The sequence below is a fragment of the Megascapheus bottae genome, chromosome 16, assembly GCF_031878675.1.
Source record: "Megascapheus bottae isolate mThoBot1 chromosome 16, mThoBot2.hap1, whole genome shotgun sequence".
Classification (NCBI taxonomy): domain Eukaryota; kingdom Metazoa; phylum Chordata; class Mammalia; order Rodentia; family Geomyidae; genus Megascapheus; species Megascapheus bottae.
In genome coordinates this window covers 1,788,811-1,810,454 of record NC_143524.1, presented here as the reverse complement: position 1 = coordinate 1,810,454, position 21,644 = coordinate 1,788,811, and the positions used below count along the sequence as shown (strand labels likewise).

Below are 21,644 nucleotides of genomic sequence, written 5' to 3'. Positions count from 1 at the left end.
TGATAACCTGCTGAGGGCCTTCTAGGAATGACACATTCCTGGACCTCTCCACCTCTCCAAGCGCCTTGCGGGGCTCTGCCTTATATAGGGGCATGAACTCGGGTGGAAGTACCCATGTACCCCAGGGCCTTTGCACAGGTCTTCACAGGGCACTTATACCTGGCTACCCTCTCCCCCATACCAGATGGAGGAAACTCTGTGTGCTGTCACTCTGTCCTTCACATGAGAACACATGGAGTCTGGGGCATCCTGGCCTGGCCTTATCTGCTGTACCCCAGGCTCTAGGGCGGTCCCCTCATGGGGGTGACAGTGGGGCTGGTAGAGGGATGGATGCCTGGCTCAGCAGGTCTCGTGGTGCTCCAGCGGCGATCTGTCCTGTTCTCTGCTTTGGCCACCTTGGTCTAGGCTGGGAGGTGGGCAGGCCAGCTAGAGGGACCGGGTGCCAGGGGTCCAATAGCCACCGCCTCCTCCCAGCAGAGCCAGGCCTTCTGCTTCCCTCCCCCCCCGCCTCCACACGCTCTGCCCACATTGCACCCCAAGCTCTTTCCAGTCTCCACCCTCCAGTGACTTTCCTGTGTGTCCGCTGGTTTTGCAGCTCAGACTCAGAGCTTCCCACGCTTGCTTAACCTTTTCACTCCAAGATGGCGCTCTACCACTTGAGCCATAGCTCCGCTTCTGGCTTTTTGCTGGTTCATTGGCAATCAAAGTCTCATAGACTTTCCTGCCCAGCGCTGGCTGTGAACCAAGATGCTCAGATCCTAGCCTCATGACTTTGAACTTGGGTCCTCAGATCTCCGCCTCCTGAGTGGCTGGGATTACAGACGTGAGCTGCGGCGCCGGCACAATCTCTTCCTGGAGGCCTGGACCAGTTGGGGTAGACGGCGCTTTCTCTGAGCTCTCACCTCCGCCCTCCCCGGAGCTGTCTCCATGGGGAAAGGGCCCTGGGTGCCCGGCCACAGGCTCGGTCCACACAACCCACGGCCAGCTTGTGCCCAGAGGAGGATCTGGCATCCACAGTAGCCCAAGTTTGAGGAGAGGCCCAGAGGGCAGCCTTGCCCAGACCCAAGCAAAGCTCGAGCCACCCCGGCCAAGGCCACGGAGCGAGCCAGTGGTGTGGTGGCGGGTGGTGGGGGGAGGCACAAGTGGAGAGAGGCATGAATGGATGTGCGGGAGGGAGCCCGCTGCCAACCCAAACAGCCCAGCCCTCAGCCTCTGCCGGGTCTCATGCACAAAAATTTCCATCTGCCTCTGAAGCTCTCAGAGCCCGGGCAACGGAAGGCGGTTCGCTCGGCAAGATAAACAACATTCATTCTCACAGTGGCTCCATGTAAAGCTCCATACCAGCCACGTTACGGACGTGGTGTCCTGCCCGGGGAGGCCCCGCACCTGTGGGCGCCAGGCTGAGGCTGGGGGGGGGGGTGCCTGCTGCCCAGGCCATGTGGGTTTGTGGCAGGGCCTGCTGGCATCCACCTGCCAGCCAGGCTGCCCAGCCAGAGGGCTGCACTCTGCCCCCAGGGCCCGGGATGCTGTCCCCTTGGGGTGTCTGGCCTAGCTGTGGGACCCGCTGTCTCCCAGGCCCCGGGCATCCAGCACCGCGGGGGCCCCTGGGTGCTGGCCGCTTCCTTCCCCGTCTTCACGGCTGGCCTATGGTTTCTGGAGCCTCCAGGGCCAGAGCGAGCCTGGCTGCCAGGCCCCTCGTGGGGCTGGGGAGGAGGGGGCCGGGGGCTGGGACGTCTATTTTTGGGGACGAGCTGTTGCCCGCGCAGCCTGTGCCCTGGCCCGTGTGAAGAGCTGAAAAAGGATCCCATTTTGACCGAAATACATGGTGTTTTTTGAGGGAGGCTCAGGCAGCCAAACAGGGCTGGCCGCAGGGACAAGGCTCTGGCCTCTGCCCAGGGGGCCTGTCTGCCTCTGGAGACAGAGGCCCTGAGTCCAGATCCCCTCACCCGCTCGGGGCCTGCACCCGCTGACAGCACCTCACTTTGTGCCCACAGAAGTTGACAGGGCTTGAGCTCACTTCTCTAAAAAATGTAAATTTCCTCTGGCCAATATTTGAGGCCTATAAATAGCCCCTCAGGGGGGCTGGGGCAGGGCGGGCTGGGGGAGGGCACACCACCCCACAGACAGCAGGGGGGAGGGCACGCCAAAGATGACTCTTAGAGACTGGTGAGTCACGGCAAAGTAGGGAAACTGAGGCTGGGGTTTGGGCTGTGTGCTCGGGCCACATGGCAGACATGGGGCCGAGCCTGATACCCCCTTCCTATCAACCGGCTCTGCCACCCTCCTGCCCACACTCTGCAGACCGCCCCCTGAGCCTCCCTGGAACGTTTCTGCTCTGGAATGTTCCGGATCCTTGCTTGTGAGTCCTCTGGCCTAGCAGGGGATTGACTTGTGATTCCTTCAACAGCACCGAGTGCTGAGTTTGGTGCTATGTGTTCTCCAGGTCTTGTGGCCAGGCCACCATGTTCACGGTAAGCCAGGATGAAAGGCGCCCTGTGCCTCAGTGTCCCCTCCGAGCATTCCACGCTGGGGCAGCTGGAGACTAGGGTGTCCCCTCCAGCCCTGATGAGATGGCAGCCATTGGGGCCTGGGCAACCCCTTGAGCCACGCAGGGATGGTGGCTTGTCTCAGCACATCTCACGGCCAGTCTCCGATGCCCCTCCGCTCAAAGCGCTCTGGGTGGCCAGCTCCTGTCACTCCCTGCCAGAGGGCTTCGGCAGTACGAGGGTTTGAACTCAGGACCTGGCACTTGCTAGACAGGCACTCTATTGCTTGAGTCCCTTTGTGCGTCCTTTATTTCTCAAATAAGGTATCAGTGTTTACGCCCAGATCAACAGGACCATGAGCCTCCTGTTTGTTCTTGTCCCGTCGCTGGGGTGACAGGCGTGTGCCACCATGCCGGGTGTTGGTTGACATGGGATCTTGCTGGTCTCAAACCACTTCCCTCCCAATCTCCACGTCCCAAGTAGCTGGGATTACAAGTGTGAGCTGCTGTGCCCGGCATGTCTCCCTCTTGGCTGCTAAAGCCACCCAGTGGGGACAAATGCGGTAGCAGTGTGGCACCCTTTCCTCCGGGCCCTCCTGTGCTCCTGCTGGCCATGCCCCTGCCTGATGTGGCACCAGCCCCCATTTAGGTCCCCCCACTGCCACCCTACAGGTCATGGCCACGTAGGGTCTCCTGAGAGGCCAGGCAGGGATGGCTTGGGATCAGAGCTGCAGATCTGGCCACCCAGGCCACTGTCCCGACCCCTGGCTTCTCTCAGGAGGGAGTGGGGCATGGCTGCAGGCCTCAGGGGAACAAGCTGGGGGCCAAGGCTTGGGGGAGGGGGCTCGTGGCACTCAGCAGGGCTCAGGGTCGAAGGAGGCTTTCATGGTGGGGTTATCACATAGACACACGACAAAACAGGGCTCGTGTGGCTTGACAGGAGGAGCAGCACCTCTAGACTCCTCACCCACCAAGACAACGCCCCAGGAAAGAAGGTACATGAACCTTAAAATAACGGCTCCCAGAACAGCAAACCAGCGAAGCTTCCTGGGTGTTCTGCAACTGGACGCTGCGGGGAGAGCCAGAGTCCTGGGGCGGTGGGGACCTGGTCTCTGGGGCTCCGGAAGGGACTCAGGGCAGCTCCAGTGAAGGCTGGGGGGACAAAGGGGCACCAGAGCCACTGGGGCTACCTAGGCCCCGCCATGTCTCCCACTGCCTGCAGCTCAGCCACCAGGCTGCGTAGCCTTAACCGTCTGGAAATGTGCTTAGTGGAGTTAATGACTTCTTTTCTTTGTGCTGGAGCTTGAACCCAGGGTCTTTCATTTTTGCTAAAGGCTGGTGCTCTATCACTTGAGCCACATCTCCACTTCTTCATTTTGCTGGTTAATTGGGGATAAGAGTCTCACAGCTGTTCCTGTCCGGCATGGCTTTGAACTGTGATCCTCGGGTCTCGGCCTCCCGGTGGCTCGGATACACAGGGGTAGGCCACGGGTGCCTGCCAAAGGCAATTTTCAGGATGTCATTACAAGCAGTGGAAATGCAGATCGTTGGCTGAGTTATGGGGACATTTGTCAGAAGCATCTAGATGTAGGAATCTCTTCTTCCAGTGTGCAAATTCTATGGAATCTAAACAGACCATGTGTTTGTTCCTGGGCAGACTTTCTTTGGAATCGAGATGGTGCCTAAGTGTAAAACTCCACCCGCTCTTGCTGACCCGGAACCAAGGCAGGCCGTGCAAGCTCTCCTTACAGGTTTCCACGTTGACAGTGCATTGACGTGACGGCTGCTGCGATCTCTTAGGCTAAGCAAAGTATATTATTTCCATGTTCACTTGTTCCTCTTGCTTATCTTGTTTTGGTGACACAGGTGACTGAACTCAGGGCCTCAGACTCACCAGGTAGGCATTGTAACCATCAAGCCACGCATTCAATCCTATTTTATGTAGGTTATTTTCAAGGCAGGGTCTTTTATGCCAACTCTCAAGAAAGAACTCCCCATCAAAACCAAGGCGCTCACAGTTCTGACAAACGCAAAGGAAACAAAAACCATGGAAAGACCTAGAATTGCAGGCAGAGGAAGACTTCAGGTGCCGGAACGAAGAGTGGTGTCTCCAACAGTGGTGGTTGAAATATTTCTAGAATATGCTTTATTGGTGGACAATTCAGAAGCCAAACTAACAGACCAATGCGACTGACAGCGCGACAAATAAAAACGGAAGTGAATTCAACCCCCAATGCACAATTATATATACCATAAAGCACAAACCGTGGATGAAAGAAATGAAGGTAGATCGTGCACATGCAGAAAAAATGTCCTGTGGTCACGGACTGTAAGACTTCATTTTATTAGTAGGTTAATTTTCCCAAATGGATTTCAGATTCAATACAACGCCTAGTGAATCCTAGCAAGTCCTTCCTTCCTTTCTTCTGCCCTTTCTTTCCTTCCTTCTTTCTTTTAGAAGGGGGTAAAAATTGGCAACTTGTTCCTAAATTTCATGTGATAATTTATATGCGTTTGTAAAGGATAAAACAAGCAGAGTGGCCACACTGGTGGCTCAAGACTCTCATCCTAGCCACTGAGATCTGAGGATCACAGTTCAAAACCAGCCTGGACACTAAAATCTGTGAGACTCTAAATTAACCACTAGAAAACCGGAAGCGGTGCTGTGGCTCAACGTGGTAGAGTACTAGCCTTGAGCTGAAGAACTCAGGGTCAATACCCAGTCCCAGGGTTCAAGCCCCACGACCACCATCACCATCACCAGAAACAAATCCAAAAACTAAGCAGATTTGCACTGCCTGACTGATCAGCGGTGACTCCTGTGGGGCTTCTGGACTGACAGTCTTGCTGATCACAGGTCACGTGAACCTGACCAGGTATGGCCAATTGGTTTGACATGGTGGGAACCATTTCTTACCTATGCATTAAGGTAAAAAACAAAAGCAAAAAATAAAAATAAAAATTTCACCTTGCTAGATGCTTTGCTCCTTTTTTTTTTTTTTTGTCATGGGCCTGGGTGCTGTCCTGGAGCTCTTCAGAGCAAGGCTACTGCACTACCCCTCTGGGCTACAGGCGCCACTTCTTTCTGGTAATTAATTGGAGATAAGAGTCTCATGGACGTTAGTGCCTGGGCTGGCTTTGAACCTTGATCCTCAGATCTCAGCCTCCTGAGTAGCCAGGATTACAGGCTGAAGCATAGCACCCGGCTACTTCACTCCTTTATTACCTCAAAAGCAAACATAAACTTGGATGGAAGAGCTAGTTCTATACAATTTCTAAAAGGAAAAAAAAATAGGAGAAAAATTTCATGACCTTAGATTATGCAAAGGAGGGCTTAGAATACCCAATGCAATGGACCATACAAGAAAAGAGAAACTGGAGTTCATTAAAATAAAAAACTTCAGTCTTAAAAGACGCAGCTCAGAAAATGAAAAGACAGCCACAAGACAGAAGAGACAATTTGCAAGTCATACATTTGATAAAGGACTTGTATCCAGAACATTATTTAAAAAAAAAAAAAGCTCCCGCAACTCAATAATAGAACAGACTACTTAATTAGAAAATGGGCAAGAGAGTTGAATAAACATCTCCCCAAAGAAGACTCTGAATAGCTAATAAGCCCATGAAAAGTTGTTCAACACCATTAGTCATTAGAGAAATGCAAATCAAGACCACAATGAGATACCATTACACCCTCAGAACAGGGTGTAGAAAAGACTAACCATGCCATCCGGTTGTAAGACTGAGGAGGGAGGGAGGAAGGGAAGGAGGGAGAGAGAAAAGGAGGGAAAATGAAAGAGGAGAGAGAGAGAGAGAGAGAGAGGAGAGAGAGAGAGAGAGAGAGAGAGAGAGAGAGAGAGAGAGAGAGAGAGAGAGAGAGAGAGAGAGAGAGAGAGGAGAGAGAGAGAGAGAGAGAGAGAGAGAGAGAGAGAGAGAGAGAGAGAGAGAGAGAGAGAGAGAGAGAGAGAGAGAGAGAGAGCTCTTTGTTGCTGGAAAAAGAAACAAACCAACAAAAACCTTTAGAAAACCAGTTTAGGAGTTTCTTAGAAAGTTTTTGCCGAATTTCCTCTCCAACTTCTGGGTACACAGAGCAGATAAAGACAGGCCAGTGATGTGAAGCTAATTGAAAGGACCTCCAGGATATTGAAACAAAAGCCATATAACGAATGATTGTTGTCCTTAATGTACTATGTTGTCTCTCATCTCCTTTGCTGTCCCTTGGTTATCTCATATTGGTATAGTATCCCACTTTGTTATCTGATATATTGAATTTATTTGTATTTGGATATTTGAAATTTGATAGGGAAGGGGGGAAAACCAAGGCGGGTGGGGGGTGTGGGGTTGGAGGGAAATAGGTACCAAGACATGTGAAAGGGTATCAATGTATGTGAATTAATGCACCTTCTATCTGGCAAATATCATGTAACCCTTTTACTAATTACAATAAAAAAATTAAAAAAAAAAAGACAGGCCAGTGAAGACACAGTGGATTTAGGTGGTGGCTAGAAGCATAGCCCGGTACCCCAACACACACACACACACACACACACACACACACACACACACACACACACACCACACACACACACACACACACACACACACACCACACACACACACCACACACACACACACACACACACACACCACACACACACACCACACACACACACACACACACCACACACACACACACACACATACACACACACACCACACACACACACCACACACACACACACACACACACACACACACACCACTAGACCAACACTGACCACATATCTTGCTCTAAATCATTGCCCAACCCTTTCTCAGGCATTGGCCCCCTACAGAATATTTTCCCTGACAAAAGGGCAATGTTACTAGAAAGTTCTGCCATGCCTTAGTCCCATAGGACTCACCCTGCTAAGGGACCTGGAGATACACAAGAGACGAGGAAGACGTGAGTGAAAACTGAAACGAAATCAGATGTACTGAGTCACCGGGCGCAGAAATCCAGGCCTGCAACCCCAGCTCCGAGGGAGACCGGAGTGGTAGGATCCCCAGTTCAAGCGAGCCGGCCTAGTCCACATAGTGAGGTGCTATCTGAAAAATAAACAGGGGATTGCCGTCTGGGAGGTATTTTAGCAGACGGATTTATAGCCTTCAATGCTATTAATAGCTAGAACTCAATTTCCTCAAAGGCCTGGGTAAAGGTGCAAGTAACCGTGTGACTCAGGAGCCCGAGAAAGCCGACACAACCAACAACCAATAACAAGCAGGCGTGGCACACCAGCAAACCAGCACGAGGTGGACGGTGACCAGAGGACGTACGCGCCCCTCCCGCCCTCCACAGCCGGCAGCGCCGCCTGCTCACACTCACCCCTGCCCGGGGTCCCATCTCCGGGGGAGGCAGAGAGTGGGAGGACTGAAGTCTGGGGCCAGTGTGGCAAAAAGCTAGGAAGATTCCCCTCCTAACAAAAGAGCTGGTGTCATGGTGTGTGCCAACCATCTCGGCTAGCTACATGGAAGGGCTGTGTGGAGAAGAACTGAGGCCAGGACAAGCAAAGTCACGAGACCTTCTTTGAAAAATAATTGAAGCAAAACAAAACAAAGCAAAAAAAAAAAGGAAAAAAACCAACCACTGTGCCATAGCTCCAGGGACAGAGCAAATATCTGAACTTAAGCCACAACCTGCTAATCGTGTGTGTGTGTGTGTGTGTGTGTGTGTGTGTGTGTGTGTGTGTGTGTGTGCGTGTGTGTGGTACTGGGGCCTGAGTGCAGTCTCTGAGCTCTTTCACTAAAGCCTGGTCATCTACCTACCAATGTGAGCCACAGCTCCACTTCTGGCTTATTTTTTTTGCTGGTAAATTGGAGATTAGAGTCTCACAGACTTTCCTGCGCTGGCTGGCTTTGAACCTGGACCCTCAAATCTTAGCCTCTTGAGTAGCTAGGATTACAGGCCTGAGATACCAGTGCCCTGTCTGCCCCCGACTCCATTTAAAAAAAATTAAAAGAATCTCACAAATAAAATACCAGGGGCCTGGCTGGCTTGAATCCTACCAACAATGCATGACAAGAGAGCGTTCTAAAGTTACACAAACTGCCCCAGTCAGACAGAGAGAGCTGTGTCCACTCACATAAGTATGCTAACACACCTGCATGGACAGTGTGTCATGGAAGACACACGCGCACACACACACGTCTCACATGTAAATATAGACGTGGAGGTTGTGGACAGAATCTTGGCAAGGGGATCTCAGCTCATGACGGGGCCCAGGTGGGGAGGCTGAGTGGCTGGAGGCCTCAATAATCCCAGTAAGAGCGGATAAAAGCCCAGACTCCACGAGGAGAGAGCATAGCATTGTGGGGGACTGGTCCTTGGCCCACAGCACCCCAGGGACAGTGCTCGGCTGAGGCAGGCCGGGTGGGTGGACAGGGTCAGGTGGCACAGCCGGCAGAAGAAAGGTGGCTTGCGCTGGGGGCTGGGCTGGGCTGGGCTGGGCTGGGCTGGAAGGGTTGCTGGGGTCTGGAAACGCCAGCTTCCCCCATGTCCACTGCTGAACCGAGGACAGAAGACAATCTCGGCTCGGCCCTGGGCTCCATGTACCAGCAGGAATTTAACTTGCAAAAGAAACACGGCTCCCTGCCAAATGGAGGCCGGAGGGCAGGTCCCAGGGAATGCCAGGAGCACTGGCCAGGTGGGCACACCAGGGCCACTGGCGTCCTGAGCAGTCCTCACCTGATGGCCACCCCAGGAGTCCAGGCTGGGCAGAGGGGTACACGGCAGGGGCAGTGCCTTAAGGGTGCCTCTTGCAGGGTGGCAGGGGGCCCTGTCCAGCCAGACCCTGCTTCTTTCCAGGGGATTCTCATGGTTACAAGTGGTCTTTACACGCACGTTACCTGTCTCCTCTCTCCTTTACCTAACTAGCTGAGACTATTCAGCCTCTCCAAGACCTCAGTTTCCCCACTTGTAAAAAGTGGACATCTTAATAAGACTGGCTTCCAGAACAAAGGTGCTGGGAAGGAGGGGGTGGCCTCTCTGGCTCTCAAGCATGCAGGTGAGAGCCCTTCTCCACCATTTTAGCGTGAGGCTGATCTGTGCTGCAAGGAGGTTGGTGAGCTTGGAGGTGTGGGAAGCGGGACGGGGCCCCCAGGCCCCACAGTATCCTGCGAGAGGATAGGAGGTCAGTGGCAAGCAAGTGTTCTCAGGACATTTGCAGAAAGGGGGTTCCGGGGGTTTTCTCCAGTGTGTATCTATGGCCCAGACATGGAGAGGAGAAACTGAGAAATTAAGGCAAGCCTCTGGACCAGCCCAGCTGGCTAAGGCTGGTAATTCTCTGAGGCAGGCAGGATACCCCATGTCTCCCCTCCGGCTAGGAGCTCCCAGACCCCTCCCCCACACTCCCATCCACAGTGGGAGCCACTGCATGGCCTGGGGGCTGCACAGAGCTGGGTGAGGAGGAATTGAGGGCTGCAGCCCTGTTTTCCCCAGCCTGGCGCATAGTGGGCTCGGGGTGGGGGTGGGGTGGGGTGGCAGCAAGGTGGGTTTAGGGCTCTGGCTGGGTTGGCCAGGCAGCTGGCACTGGTGCTACCGTGGGCCTGGTGCCCAGGGATTTCCTGTCCCCACCCCCCGGAGGTCGGTGGCCAGCACTGGGGCTGCCCGGGATCCTGATGGCTGCATTGATAACTGCATAATGCGAGGCTCAGCTGGGCCCCTGTGCCCCTGCATCCAGCAAAGCCCTTTCCCAGGCCGTTCCCGGAGGGGCCCGTGCTTACTGGCTGGGGAGGGATCAGACAAGCTGTCACCGGGGGAGCCTGGCTGGCCCATGGCCGCCTCTGGGTCATTCCTGTGTCCCTGGCGGGGGGCTCGGCCTGAGCCCTCCCTGGTGGCTCACGTGGGGGTGACTCGGGGCCGAGGTGCAGCAGCGCTGCTGTAGTCGATTCCCAGGACCTTCAGCAGGCTGGCGCAGGGCCTGGCACAGACCAGGCTGCCAGGAGCTCTGTGTCTCTGTCCAGCTTTGTTCCTAGACCTTGCCCTGGGGATCAGGGACTCTGGAAAGCACGGCCTTTTGTTGCAGAGCACAGATGAAAGGTGGGTACAACCCAGGTCGGTGCTGGCCCCCGCTCGGCTCACCACACTGACCCTGGTCAGTCCGGCGCCGGGTCCACAGCCTCAGACTCCCAAGAGGCTCCTTAAGGGCCCTGTCTGAGCCCGGAGGGGGACAGCTGCTTCTCAGCTCACACTGCCTGACCCAGCAGGGACGCCGTGCTCCCGGGCTGGGCTTGCGGGCTGCCCCGCCTCAAGATGCCTGGCTTTGCCATTGGCACCACCATAAGCTATGCCATCACAAGTCACGAAAATAAGGGGTGTAGGACAAAGGACAGACAGACAGACAGATAGATAGACAGACAGACAGAAGCCTGGGGCTCCCAGCCACTAAGCAACAACCCAGGGCTCAGTTTCCATCCTGCCAGACACACTCCATCTCTTCCCCGCCTGGGTTGTTGTCCTCTAAGCAGAGCTGCCGTTCTGCTGGGCCTGTGTGGCCCCCAGTGGGCGACTCTCAAGGGCTGTGACTGTTGTGACTGCCCAGCTGGCTGAGCCAGATGTGAGGCCTCAGCGGGCATCCAGAGGCTGGCCAGCCTCTCCACTTCATCCACCAGGCAAGAGCGGCCCCATGGCCCAGGATGGACTCAGAATGGCGCCTTTCATCCTGCACGGGCCGGGCTGTGCCCTGCCCACCTGCCCAGCTGTGGCCCAGCTTGGAAAGGGGCCAGCACAGGCGTTGCCGGGGCAACAGAGACGGGAACCCTCTCCACCCAGCTGAAATTCCACTATTTTTAGCTTCTGAATTACTTTCAGATAACATCCAAGTAGACTGACGAGCGGTCCGGCAAAATACGTCCCCCTCAGACCCCAGAGGCCTCAAAGGCAGCGGCGGGCCAAAGAAAGGCTCTTCTGGGCCCCAGAACCTTCCATGGCTCCTAGGGACCCTGTGAAAACCAAGTGGGCCCATGGTGGGCACAGGACGTCTGGCCACTGGGCCACGAAGGAGCCACCCCACACCTGCGTGCCTCCCGACCCCAGGGGGCTGAGAACTCCAGCAAGGGACCTGCGGCCACATGGTGCCACTTGCGAGTAAAAGCACCACCCACTGAATGACTAAAACCCTCAGTGGTGCTGGGCCAGGCTGGGGTGGAGCGTGGCAGCGGGAGGGAGAGACTCCACGTGTCCCAGTTACACATGGCCACGACCTCTGTGTGTGCCGTGTGCAGTGGTGAGGGACGGGCTGGGGCACTGGTCTGGGCCTGGGAAGGACCAGCCCCCCCCAGCACACAGCAGGGCGGGCGGCCTACCTTCTCCTCCATCCGGTGCAGGCGTGCGCCGATGGTGTTACTGCCTCGGTCCTTGCTCTTCTCTAAGAGATAAAGCACCGAATCATGGATGTGAGGGTGTGGGGGCACAGGGTGTTGGGGGGCTGATCTGTGGGGCATCCTGTGGGTAGCCAGGGGCGGGGGGCACTGCAGCCCACCCCTCCACCTGTGACGCCAGCTCCAGGAGGGAAAGCCCGCTGCCCTGTGCCCCCTTCTTCCAGGCTGGCGTGTGGCCCTCTAAACTGCCCTGAGCTGGGAGCCCAGCCTGTCCCTCTCCGTGGGCTCAGCCCATATCCAGAGGGCGCGCGCGCGCGTGGAGTGTCTGCCAACACAGGAAGCGGTGGGAGTGGTGGCCTGAGTGCTCCTGACCGCCTGAGTCCAGAGAGCCCCCCCCAGCCCACCACCCCATCTCCCTTCTCATGAGGCCTCAGCTCCACAGTCCACCCCCAGAGTCTGGAATATCAGGTGAAGGACCCCCAAAGGGCATTCACACCCCCAGGGCACCCTGACAATCGCGAGAGTTCCCTGACGCCCTCCCCATACACCCCTGATGCAGTGCGCCAGGCTGCACCGCTCCGACTGCAGACCCCACGGGCTTCCGGCAGCGGCCGTGCTACAGGCTGTGCAGAAACCCACCTGAGATGGGGATGAACAGAGATGGCTTCCCGATGGACTGGTCCAACCTGGAGGGAGGAGGGGCAGCAGATCACACACGGTCCTCAGGGTGGGGCGGCAGACTACCACCCGCCCAGGGGTGCCACCCTCGCCACCCAAGGACCTGACAGGAGTCTCCCGAGCTCCCCGAGACCCACAGCTCTAAGTGAGCCGAGAAGGAAGTGCAGAAATAAGGGGCAGAAGTTGGGGTACCTGTCGATCAATGCGGGGGAGTCCCTGCACCCCTCCCTGCCTGTGGGAGGGGCAGGCACAGTCTCCCGGCAGTACCCTGTACACATAGCCAGGTCTCCAGGCTAGCCCGCGGAGCTGTCTCCAGGCTAGTCCACCATGGCAGTCCTGCTGGTTTAAGCCTGGACCCACTGGTCCAGAGGAGCAAGGGCTCAAGCCAGAGCTCAGGACAACATGGGCTCACATGTGAGGCCTCAGCTCTGAACAGCAGTCTCGAGGCCAAGGTGGCCAGGCCTATGGGTAGGAGACCCCGTAGGGTGTCTGGAGAGACCTGCAGCGAGCGCCTCCTTCCTCACCACTGCCAGGGAGAGCAGGTCCTGACCACTGTGAGGCCCAGGGCTGGCTGGGGTGAGAGTGCTGTGGTGATGCTCCTCAGATGCCAGGCCCCATGCCCTGGTGCCCACCTCCTCTACCCGTGCCCACCTCCTCTACCCGTGTCCACCTCCTCTACCCAATGTCCACCTCCTCTACCCGTGTTCACCTCCTCTACCCGTGTCCACCTCCTCTACCCCGTGTCCACCTCCTCTACCCGTGCCCACCTCCTCTACTCTGTGTTCACCTCCTCTACCCCGTGTCCACCTCCTCCATCCGTGTCCACCTCCTCCATCCGTGTCCACCTCCTCTACCCCATGTCCACCTCCTCTACCCGTGTCCACCTCCTCTACCCCATGTCCACCTCCTCTACCCCATGTCCACCTCCTCTACCCGTGTCCACCTCCTCTACCCCTTGTCCACCTCCTCTACCCCATGTCCACCTCCTCTACCCCGTGTCCACCTCCTCTACCCCATGTCCACCTCCTCTACCCCGTGTCCACCTCCTCTACCCCATGTCCACCTCCTCTACCCCATGTCCACCTCTTCTACTCTGTGTTCACCTCCTCTACCCCGTGTCCACCTCCTCTACCCGTGTCCACCTCCTCCATCCGTGTCCACCTCCTCTACCCCATGTCCACCTCCTCTACCCGTGTCCACCTCCTCCATCCGTGTCCACCTCCTCTACCCCATGTCCACCTCCTCTACCCGTGTCCACCTCCTCTACCCCATGTCCACCTCCTCTACCCCTTGTCCACCTCCTCTACCCCATGTCCACCTCCTCTACCCTGTGTCCACCTCCTCTACCCCATGTCCACCTCCTCTACCCCATGTCCACCTCCTCTACTCTGTGTCCACCTCCTCTATCCCGTGTCCACCTCCTCTACCCCGTGTCTACCTTCTCCATCCATGTCCACCTCCTCTACCCCATGTCCACCTCCTCTACCCTGTGTCCACCTCCTCTACCCCGTGTCCACCTCCTCCATCCATGTCCACCTCCTCTACCCCGTGTCCACCTCCTCTACCCCGTGTCCACCTCCTCTACCCCGTGTCCACCTCCTCTACCCGTGTCCACCTCCTCTACCCGTGTCCACCTCCTCTACCCGTGTCCACCTCCTCTACCCCGTGTCCACCTCCTCTACCCCGTGTCCACCTCCTCTACCCGTGCCCACCTCCTCTACCCGTGTTCACCTCCTCTACCCGTGTCCACCTCCTCTACCCATGTCCACCTCCTCTACCCCATGTCCACCTCCTCTACCCCATGTCCACCTCCTCTACCCCATGTCCACCTCCTCTACCCCATGTCCACCTCCTCTATCCCGTGTCCACCTCCTCTACCCGTGTCCACCTCCTCTATCCCGTGTCCACCTCCTCTACCCCATGTCCACCTCCTCTACCCGTGTCCACCTCCTCTACCCGTGCCCACCTCCTCTACTCTGTGCCCCTCCCTCCCCCCTGTGCCCTCCCCATCCCCCCTGCGCCCTCTCCACTCCCCCCCCCGTGCCCACCTCCTCTACTCTGTGCCCCTCCCTCCCCCCGTGCCCTCCCCATCCCCCTGCGCCCTCTCCGCTCCCCCCCCGTGCCCACCTCCTCTACTCTGTGCCCCTCCCTCCCCCTGTGCCCTCCCCATCCCCCTGCGCCCTCTCCGCTCCCCTCCCCCGTGCCCACCTCCTCTGCATCTCCTTGATGCGCACCATGAGGTTCAGGTGGCCCTGGGAGTACTGCTCGATCACGTCCCGCACGTCGTACGGCTTCCGTGCTTGCTGCAGACCATGGAGACCAGGCGTCAGCTCCAGTGCTCCACACGCCACGCGCAGGGACGGGACGGGGACAGCGTGCAGGGACGGGATGGGGCCGGGAACCAGGCAGGGTGGGCTCGGCCCTGGGGGGTTTGGCTAGCACCCTTGCCACTCCATCTACCTCTGTGTGGTTCCCTAGTGGCCCAGCTAAGCCAGGACACGGGTTTGCATGGCCATCACCCGTGGGACCCCCTTGCCCTCTGACACACTGGCTCTGTGCCCCATGCTTATTAAAGATGGGGTGCTGAGTTCAAATCCTCCACTCTGCAGGATGGGATAGAAGCCTTGCCACCTCCCTTTTACTGAGCTCCATTCCTTCCTTTCGGAAGATGTACTGAGCCTTGTTCCTTCCTTCTTTAAGATGGAGAAGCTAAGCCTGGGTCCGTTATGAGTTACGGTTCCCTTCTTTCTTTAAGATGGAGAAGCTAAGCCTGGGTCTGTTATGAGTTACGGTTCCCTTCTTTGAGATGGGGCACTGAGCTTCGCCCTTTCTTCTGGAGGATGGGGAATTGAGTTTAATCTTACGTCTCAGAATAAGAACAAAACAAGATGGTGGTGAGAAGATTAGGAGCCCAGCATGTGGCTGGGCCTGAGCCTCCTCTTAGCACACGGTGAAGGGGGCCTGAGTCACGGCCGTCAACCTCTTGTGGGCCAAAGGGCTGTGGAGGCCGTAGCCCCTCGGGCAGACTGAATGGCTGGGGAGAACCAGCTGGTCCAGGGCTGCAGGCAGCCCGTCTTGCCCTGAGGGTCCCGGGCCACCGCAGAGCACTCTGCTCACACTGCTGGGACCGAGCGGGGGATGGGCAGCACCCCTCACCACCGCCGCCCTGACACCCCCAGCCCAGCAGCAGCAGCCAGCTGACACTTATCTTGGAGCCCGGAGAGCCCCCTGTCCCCCAGGGTCTGGTGAGGGCTTGTAAGGCCTTCATCAAGTGGTTGCCTGGGGCCTGGCTTGGGAGCCCATCCAGAGCCAGTGTCCCCTGCTGCAGCCAGAGCCAGAGATAGCCGAGATAATGCCGGCTGGCCAGACAGCCCTTGGTGGGCCCAGATGTTCAAGGCTGGAAGGGCTGAGAGGCTCTGGCTCCTGGGGCCAGACACCGGGGCGCTGGTCAGCGCCTTATCAGTGAGGAGGGGGGACGGAAGGGGAGAATGGGAGAGTGGGGGGGCTCCCCCATGGCCAGCAGTGTGTGTGGGGGAAGTGGGGGGTGGGAGGAGGTGAGGGGATGGGGTGGTGGGGGTGGGGTAGTGGGGGTGGGAGGAGGTGAGGGGATGGGGGGTGGGGGTGGGGTAGTGGGGGTGGGAGGAGGTGAGGGGATGGGGGTGGGGGTGGGGCTCCCCGTGGCCAGCAGTGGGGTGGGGGTGATGGTAGAGAGTGCCTGGAGGAGAGCTGGGCTGGGGAGCCAAGTCCCAGGCTGGTCTAGAGCCCCACAGCTTGTCCTCTCGCCCTTGCCCTCCTTTCCCCTCAGCCCTCCACCCTCCTGTGTGGCTCAGCTCACAGGACAGGGCAGCCCCTGTCCCTGTCTGAGCCCCTCTGCTGCCTGGTTTAGTCACAGGTCCCAGGAGAAGCACAAGAGGAGGAAGAAAGGCTGGCCAGGCCTGTTCTAGTAGCTTCCCAGGAGGCTCTCAGGGGACCCTAGCTCATATCCTGGGGTATAGAAGGGGACCCCGGCCTGGAAGGTGGCACAACGTGGGAGTCCCTTGTGCTGAGTGACAGGGTCTGCACAGGCCACTGGGACGATTTGTGGGGAGGGTGCCTCCGAGCCCCACACGGCCTCGCTGGTCCCTGGTGGTTCCAGGCGAGGGGCCTTCTCAGCCTGCCTGGCGCCTCCCCGCATGGCCTCGGACCCCCCGCGGGCCGCTGTCTCGGCAGGCGTCGCGGGCAGGCGGCTGGCACAGGACTCACCTGGAATCTCTTCTTGGCCACGAAGTACTGCATGCGCCGGATGACCTTGATGGTGGCCCGGTGATGCTCCCGCAGCCTGGGGACAAGAAGAGAAGGAGGCTGGGCACGGTCCAGCGTCTCCATGGCTGTGCGCGGCCCCTCAGGAGAGGAGGGCTGTTCAAGGCATTCAACCTTGGGGCAGAAAGCTTCGAAGCCTGTCCTGGCAGGGGCTCCAGAGAGGCTGGGGGGCAGAGGTGAGCAGGGCTGGAAGGGGGGTGCCTTCTCCGGGTGTCACTTTGAGGAGGGACAGGAGTTGAGGCCTTGGGCCTGCACCGTGGCCCCCACAGACAAGCAGGCAGGAAGAGGGGGCCATCTCATCCCGAGGCATTCTTCACAATCCTGTGTTGGTTGCCTCGGGAGTTCCTTCTAGAAACATCCCTGAGACAGGAAGCAGAAGACTGGATAGCAATGCACAGGAAGAAGGTGTGGGGGACCAGAAGCCAGGGCCCCAGGAGCCTGGAGCTGCCACCCCCAGAAACGTCCTGCCTGACTCAGGCGAAGACAGAGCTGGGGAGGCTTTGGGAAGAGCCTAGAGGGGCCCAGAGACTTCCAGAACACCATGGGGGGTGGTCGGCCAGTGCCCCTGGCAGTGAGGAAGCCGGTAGCATCCAGGCCTCAAGGACAGTGGGACATGAGGGGACAAGACCCAGAGGGTCGGGCTCCTCTGTACAGCTTGCCGTGGTAGAGGTGGTGGCAGCCTGGGGGCCCATGTGCCTCAGACAGGCCCTGGGAATGTCCAGGCTTCCAGTAAGACCTGTCCCCCACCACCCTCCCCTACTGTCGCAAGCCCTCCCTGCAGTAAGCTGTCCTGCCCTGGCTCTGTCCACACACCAGAAAAACAATCCAGCTATCTGCACATAGATAGTATCAGCAAGTACCTACATCCCCATCCCCCACACAAAAGGACAGAAAAGCAAGGGAAAGCAGACAGGAGATACGGATCTAAAGGGAGCCCGAAGCAGTAGCCTTAAATACTTGGGACTCTTCTTGTCAGGAGATAAAAGTTGTTTGTCCTACTGCTTGTGACTAAACCCTGGGAAGGTGGTATATGTCACCTGGGTGTGGACAGGGTGGCCCTGTGGACCAGCCTGAGCCCAAACAGGCAGGCACCCCAAACAGAATGGGTAGGATCACCTCCCAACACAGCCAGAACTGCTTGCCAGGACTGCGGTCACTCAAAACTGGAGTTCTAGCACTTGAGCCACAGCTCCGCTTCCTGCTATTGTAACTTTTTGGGGGGTGATTAATTGGAAGTAAGAGTCTCCTGGACTTTTCTGATTGGTCATCCTCAGATCACAGCCTCCCGAGTAGCCAGGCTGCAGGTGCTATGCATGGGTCCCCAGCCACAGTCCCAACCCCAGAGCTGCAGTTATGTGATGTTGTGTTGCGGTGTTGTGTTGCAGCTTGCTGTGCAGAAATAAAACAGTGATGAAGAAATGAGGGCCCCCCCAACTAGTGGGCGTTGGGCCTTCAGTCCCCTGGGACACATGGCAGTGACGTGGGGAGCAGAAGAAGGGGGCTGTCCCAACGAGGCGGCGTTGGGGGACGCTGCCTTCTGGATGGGCTCTAGGTTTCTCCAGCTCCTTGCCAGGCAGGATCTCTACCACTCGAGCAGCTCTCCCAGCCCTGCTGGCTGTAGTTATGGTTCAGGCGTGGTCTCCGTTTTCTTTTCCTCCCCCAGGTTGGTCCTCTCCCTACCTCTACCCCCTTTCCTCCTGCAGGTGGAATGGCACGTGCCAATCGCCACGCCCAGGCAGGGTGGAGTGGGGGGGTTCTAGTTGAAGTTTTGCCAGTACTAGCCTCGACCCACAGTCCTCCAGACGTCTGCCTCCTGGTTTGGAAACAAGGTTCCATATGGACAAGTCTGAACAAACCTGCTGGAGCCGAAGTGCGGGGACGGGAGGGGGAGGTGCTGCGGGCAGGGAGCCCCCCCACTGAGATGGGGGCCTGGGATGGGCCAGCAAATGAATGGCTGGCTTTAGGGGGGTTAAGGATGATAAATAGATTCAAGAAAACAAATAAAAGATGAGACATTTCATCCGAGAGAAAAGCTGCAGACTAAGAGTAAAGGGGGAATTCTAGAACCTGAAGGCACTCATGCACTGCTGGGAAATACAATTGCGGATGTGGTGGCGGAGGCAAGCTCGTGGGAGGAGAATACCTGGGAACTGATGAGCTCGCCAGCTGGCAGCAGAGAGAGAAATTAAATTAAGTCACATTAAATGAAGAGATGAAATCAACAAAAAGAAAAAGCGCACTCCTGGTAAGTGAATTCATGTCCCAATTAAAAGACCGAGGTCATTAGGATTAAGAACAGCTCACTTGAAAATATAATGCAGAAAGATGGACAGCCAAAGGACAGAAACATACACACCATGCTGTAGCCAAGGGAAAACTAGGACAGGCAAACTACTGTCAGATGAAGCAGATTGTCTGTTACCAGAAGAACAAACCTTTCTCATAAATGTGAAAGTGTCAAACCAGCAGGAAGAGATCAGTTCTGAATTTGTCTGTGTCTACAAATATCACCTTAAAATACAGAAAGTAAACAGAACGAAGGAGGAAATCCAGTCAAGGTGGAGATAGGAAGACTGGGGCTCACAGACAGCTGGGAGAAAAGTTAGTGAGATTTTTCTCAAAAAACCAAGCGGGGCATGACAGCTCCTGCCTCTGGTCCCAGATGGGAAGAGAAGGCAAGAAGATTGCTGTCTAAGGCTGGACGACCTGAAAGAAACTCAGAGTGATACCGGCTTGGAGGCATAGCTCACAGTACCTGTCCAGCAGGGCAAGGCCCTAAGTGACACCGGCTTGGAGGCATAGCTCACAGTACCTGTCCAGCAGGGCAAGGCCCTACGTTCAAACCCCACATGACCAAAACAGCAACGAAATCAGCATCTGCAGTAGGAGACTGGAACATACGTCACTGACGGCAGCTAGAAAAGTTTCCAAGGCATCAGCAGGAGCGAAAGTGGGGAGCGTGAATGCCAGCCTGTTCTACAGACATAGAGGGGCCTGATGGGTATGGGTCCTGTGCTTCTGTGCTCCTTCCTTCCTTCCTTCCTCTCTTCCTCCTTCCTTCCCTCCTTCCTTCCTCTCTTCATTTTATTTATTTATTATTTATGTATTGTTCACCAGTCCTGGGGTTTAAACTCAGGGCCTGAGCACTGTCCTTGGGCTTTCTCAAGCCTAGCACTCTACCACTTGAGTCACAGCACCACTTCTGGCTTTTGTTCAGTATATGTGGTAGTGAGGAATCGAACCCAGAGCTTTGTAAGCTAGGCAAACACTCTACCACCAGGCCACACTCCCAGCCCCCTTCTTTCTTTTATGGGTGCTGATCCTGGGGGTTGATTTCAGGGCCTGGGAGCTGCCCCTGAGCTTATGTGCTCAAGACTAATGCTTCATCTCTTGAGCCGCAGCGCCACTTTGAACTTTGCTTTATGGTGGTTCAAGGGAGATAAGCATCTCATGGACTTTCCTGCAGGCTGGCTTTGAACTGCAGTCCTCAGATCCCAGCCAGGAGCTATCAGTGCCCAGCTTGTCTTCTGTGCTTTTGGAAGCGCACAGAGTGACTACCAAGAGATCAAAGGCAAGGTTTCAGAGCAAATCCCGACAGGCTTCAAATAAATGACATCACAAGTAGCATTGTTTCTGACTGCTGGGAATTTGAACTACTAAAAATCAATAATACATATGTATACAAACCAGGTAAGCCACACCTATTTTGGAAATTAAACAATTTAGATAATCTAAGGGTCAAAGAAAAAATCTGCTTTGAATCAGGAAACAGTTTCAATTGAACAATAATAAGAATATGGCCCATCAAAAGGTCTAGTCAAGCCTAGCATAGAGGTACACAACTGTAAGTACAACCAGCATGGTGAGTCGGAGAGCTAAGTGGGAGGGTCACAGGTTCCAGACCCACGTGGGGAGACGCTGTCCCAAGACAAAAAGTTATCGCAAAATCAGGGCTTGAGGTCCCATGACATTGGTAAGTAGAGGGAAAGTGATGGATTTAAATGTGTTTACTGGAGCAGAAGCTGAAATCTATCCCAAGAAGCTAAAAAAACAAGACAAATGAACCCCAAAGGAAGTTGAAGGAGAGAGATTTTAAAGATAAGAACAAAAGTTGATGAAATAAAAAATGAGAAGGGTTTAAGGATAATCAACACAGCCAGTGTTTGGTCACCCGCAGGGACTAATAAAATTGATAACGTTTCCCCAAGAACACTGGAGTGGCAAGGTGGCCCCAAGCCGCAAGGACAGAAATTAAACATTGACGGGGCCAGGAGTTTGGCCTAGTGGTAGAATGCTCGCCTAGCATACATGAAGACCCGGGTTTGATTCCTCGGAACCACATACATAGAAAAAAGCCAGAAGTGGTGCTGTAGCTCAAGTGGTAGAGCCCAAGACTTGAGGAAAGCCCAAGGACAGGGCTCAGGCCCTGAGTGCAAGCCCCAGGACTGGCAAAAAGAAAAAAAGAAAAAAAAAGGAAATTAAACATTGACTCATACTGGATCTAGGGACATTAAAAAACAACTGTTCAGGGGATAATGGGAATAAAAGTGATTTTGATAATTTAGATGAAGTGGACTAATTCACCATAAACCCTAATATATAAAGGAAAAACACAAAAGAAAGAAAGATACAAATTGCTCCATGTTAAATTAAGCTTGGAATTTTAAAGATCTTCCCACAAGGAAAACCCAGGCTGGATGATTCTATGGAGAAATTCTCTGAACGTTTAAGGGACAAATAAATAATAAGTTGCTACCAATCTCAGAGAGTTTTATGAGGTGGTATCGTCTTGTGAAAGGAGAAATTGAGGCTGACCCTCTCCCTT

General features: G+C 55.8%; 1 protein-coding gene across 2 annotated transcripts in view; it reads right to left on the bottom strand.

Moving 5' to 3' along the window:
• Kcnq1 (potassium voltage-gated channel subfamily Q member 1) overlaps positions 1 to 21,644 on the bottom strand; it is a 257,114-nt gene that overhangs the window by 33,052 nt on the left and 202,418 nt on the right. The window contains exons 12-15 of one of the 2 annotated variants that reach the window (XM_090347156.1): positions 16,763 to 16,838; positions 14,729 to 14,823; positions 12,482 to 12,528; positions 11,828 to 11,889 (exon numbers count right to left, since the gene is read on the bottom strand). In XM_090347156.1, the coding sequence (XP_090203282.1) occupies positions 11,828 to 11,889; positions 12,482 to 12,528; positions 14,729 to 14,823; positions 16,763 to 16,838 (280 nt within the window). The remainder of the gene's footprint in view (positions 1 to 11,827; positions 11,890 to 12,481; positions 12,529 to 14,728; positions 14,824 to 16,762; positions 16,839 to 21,644) is intronic. The other variant, XM_090347157.1, reaches the window with a different exon arrangement.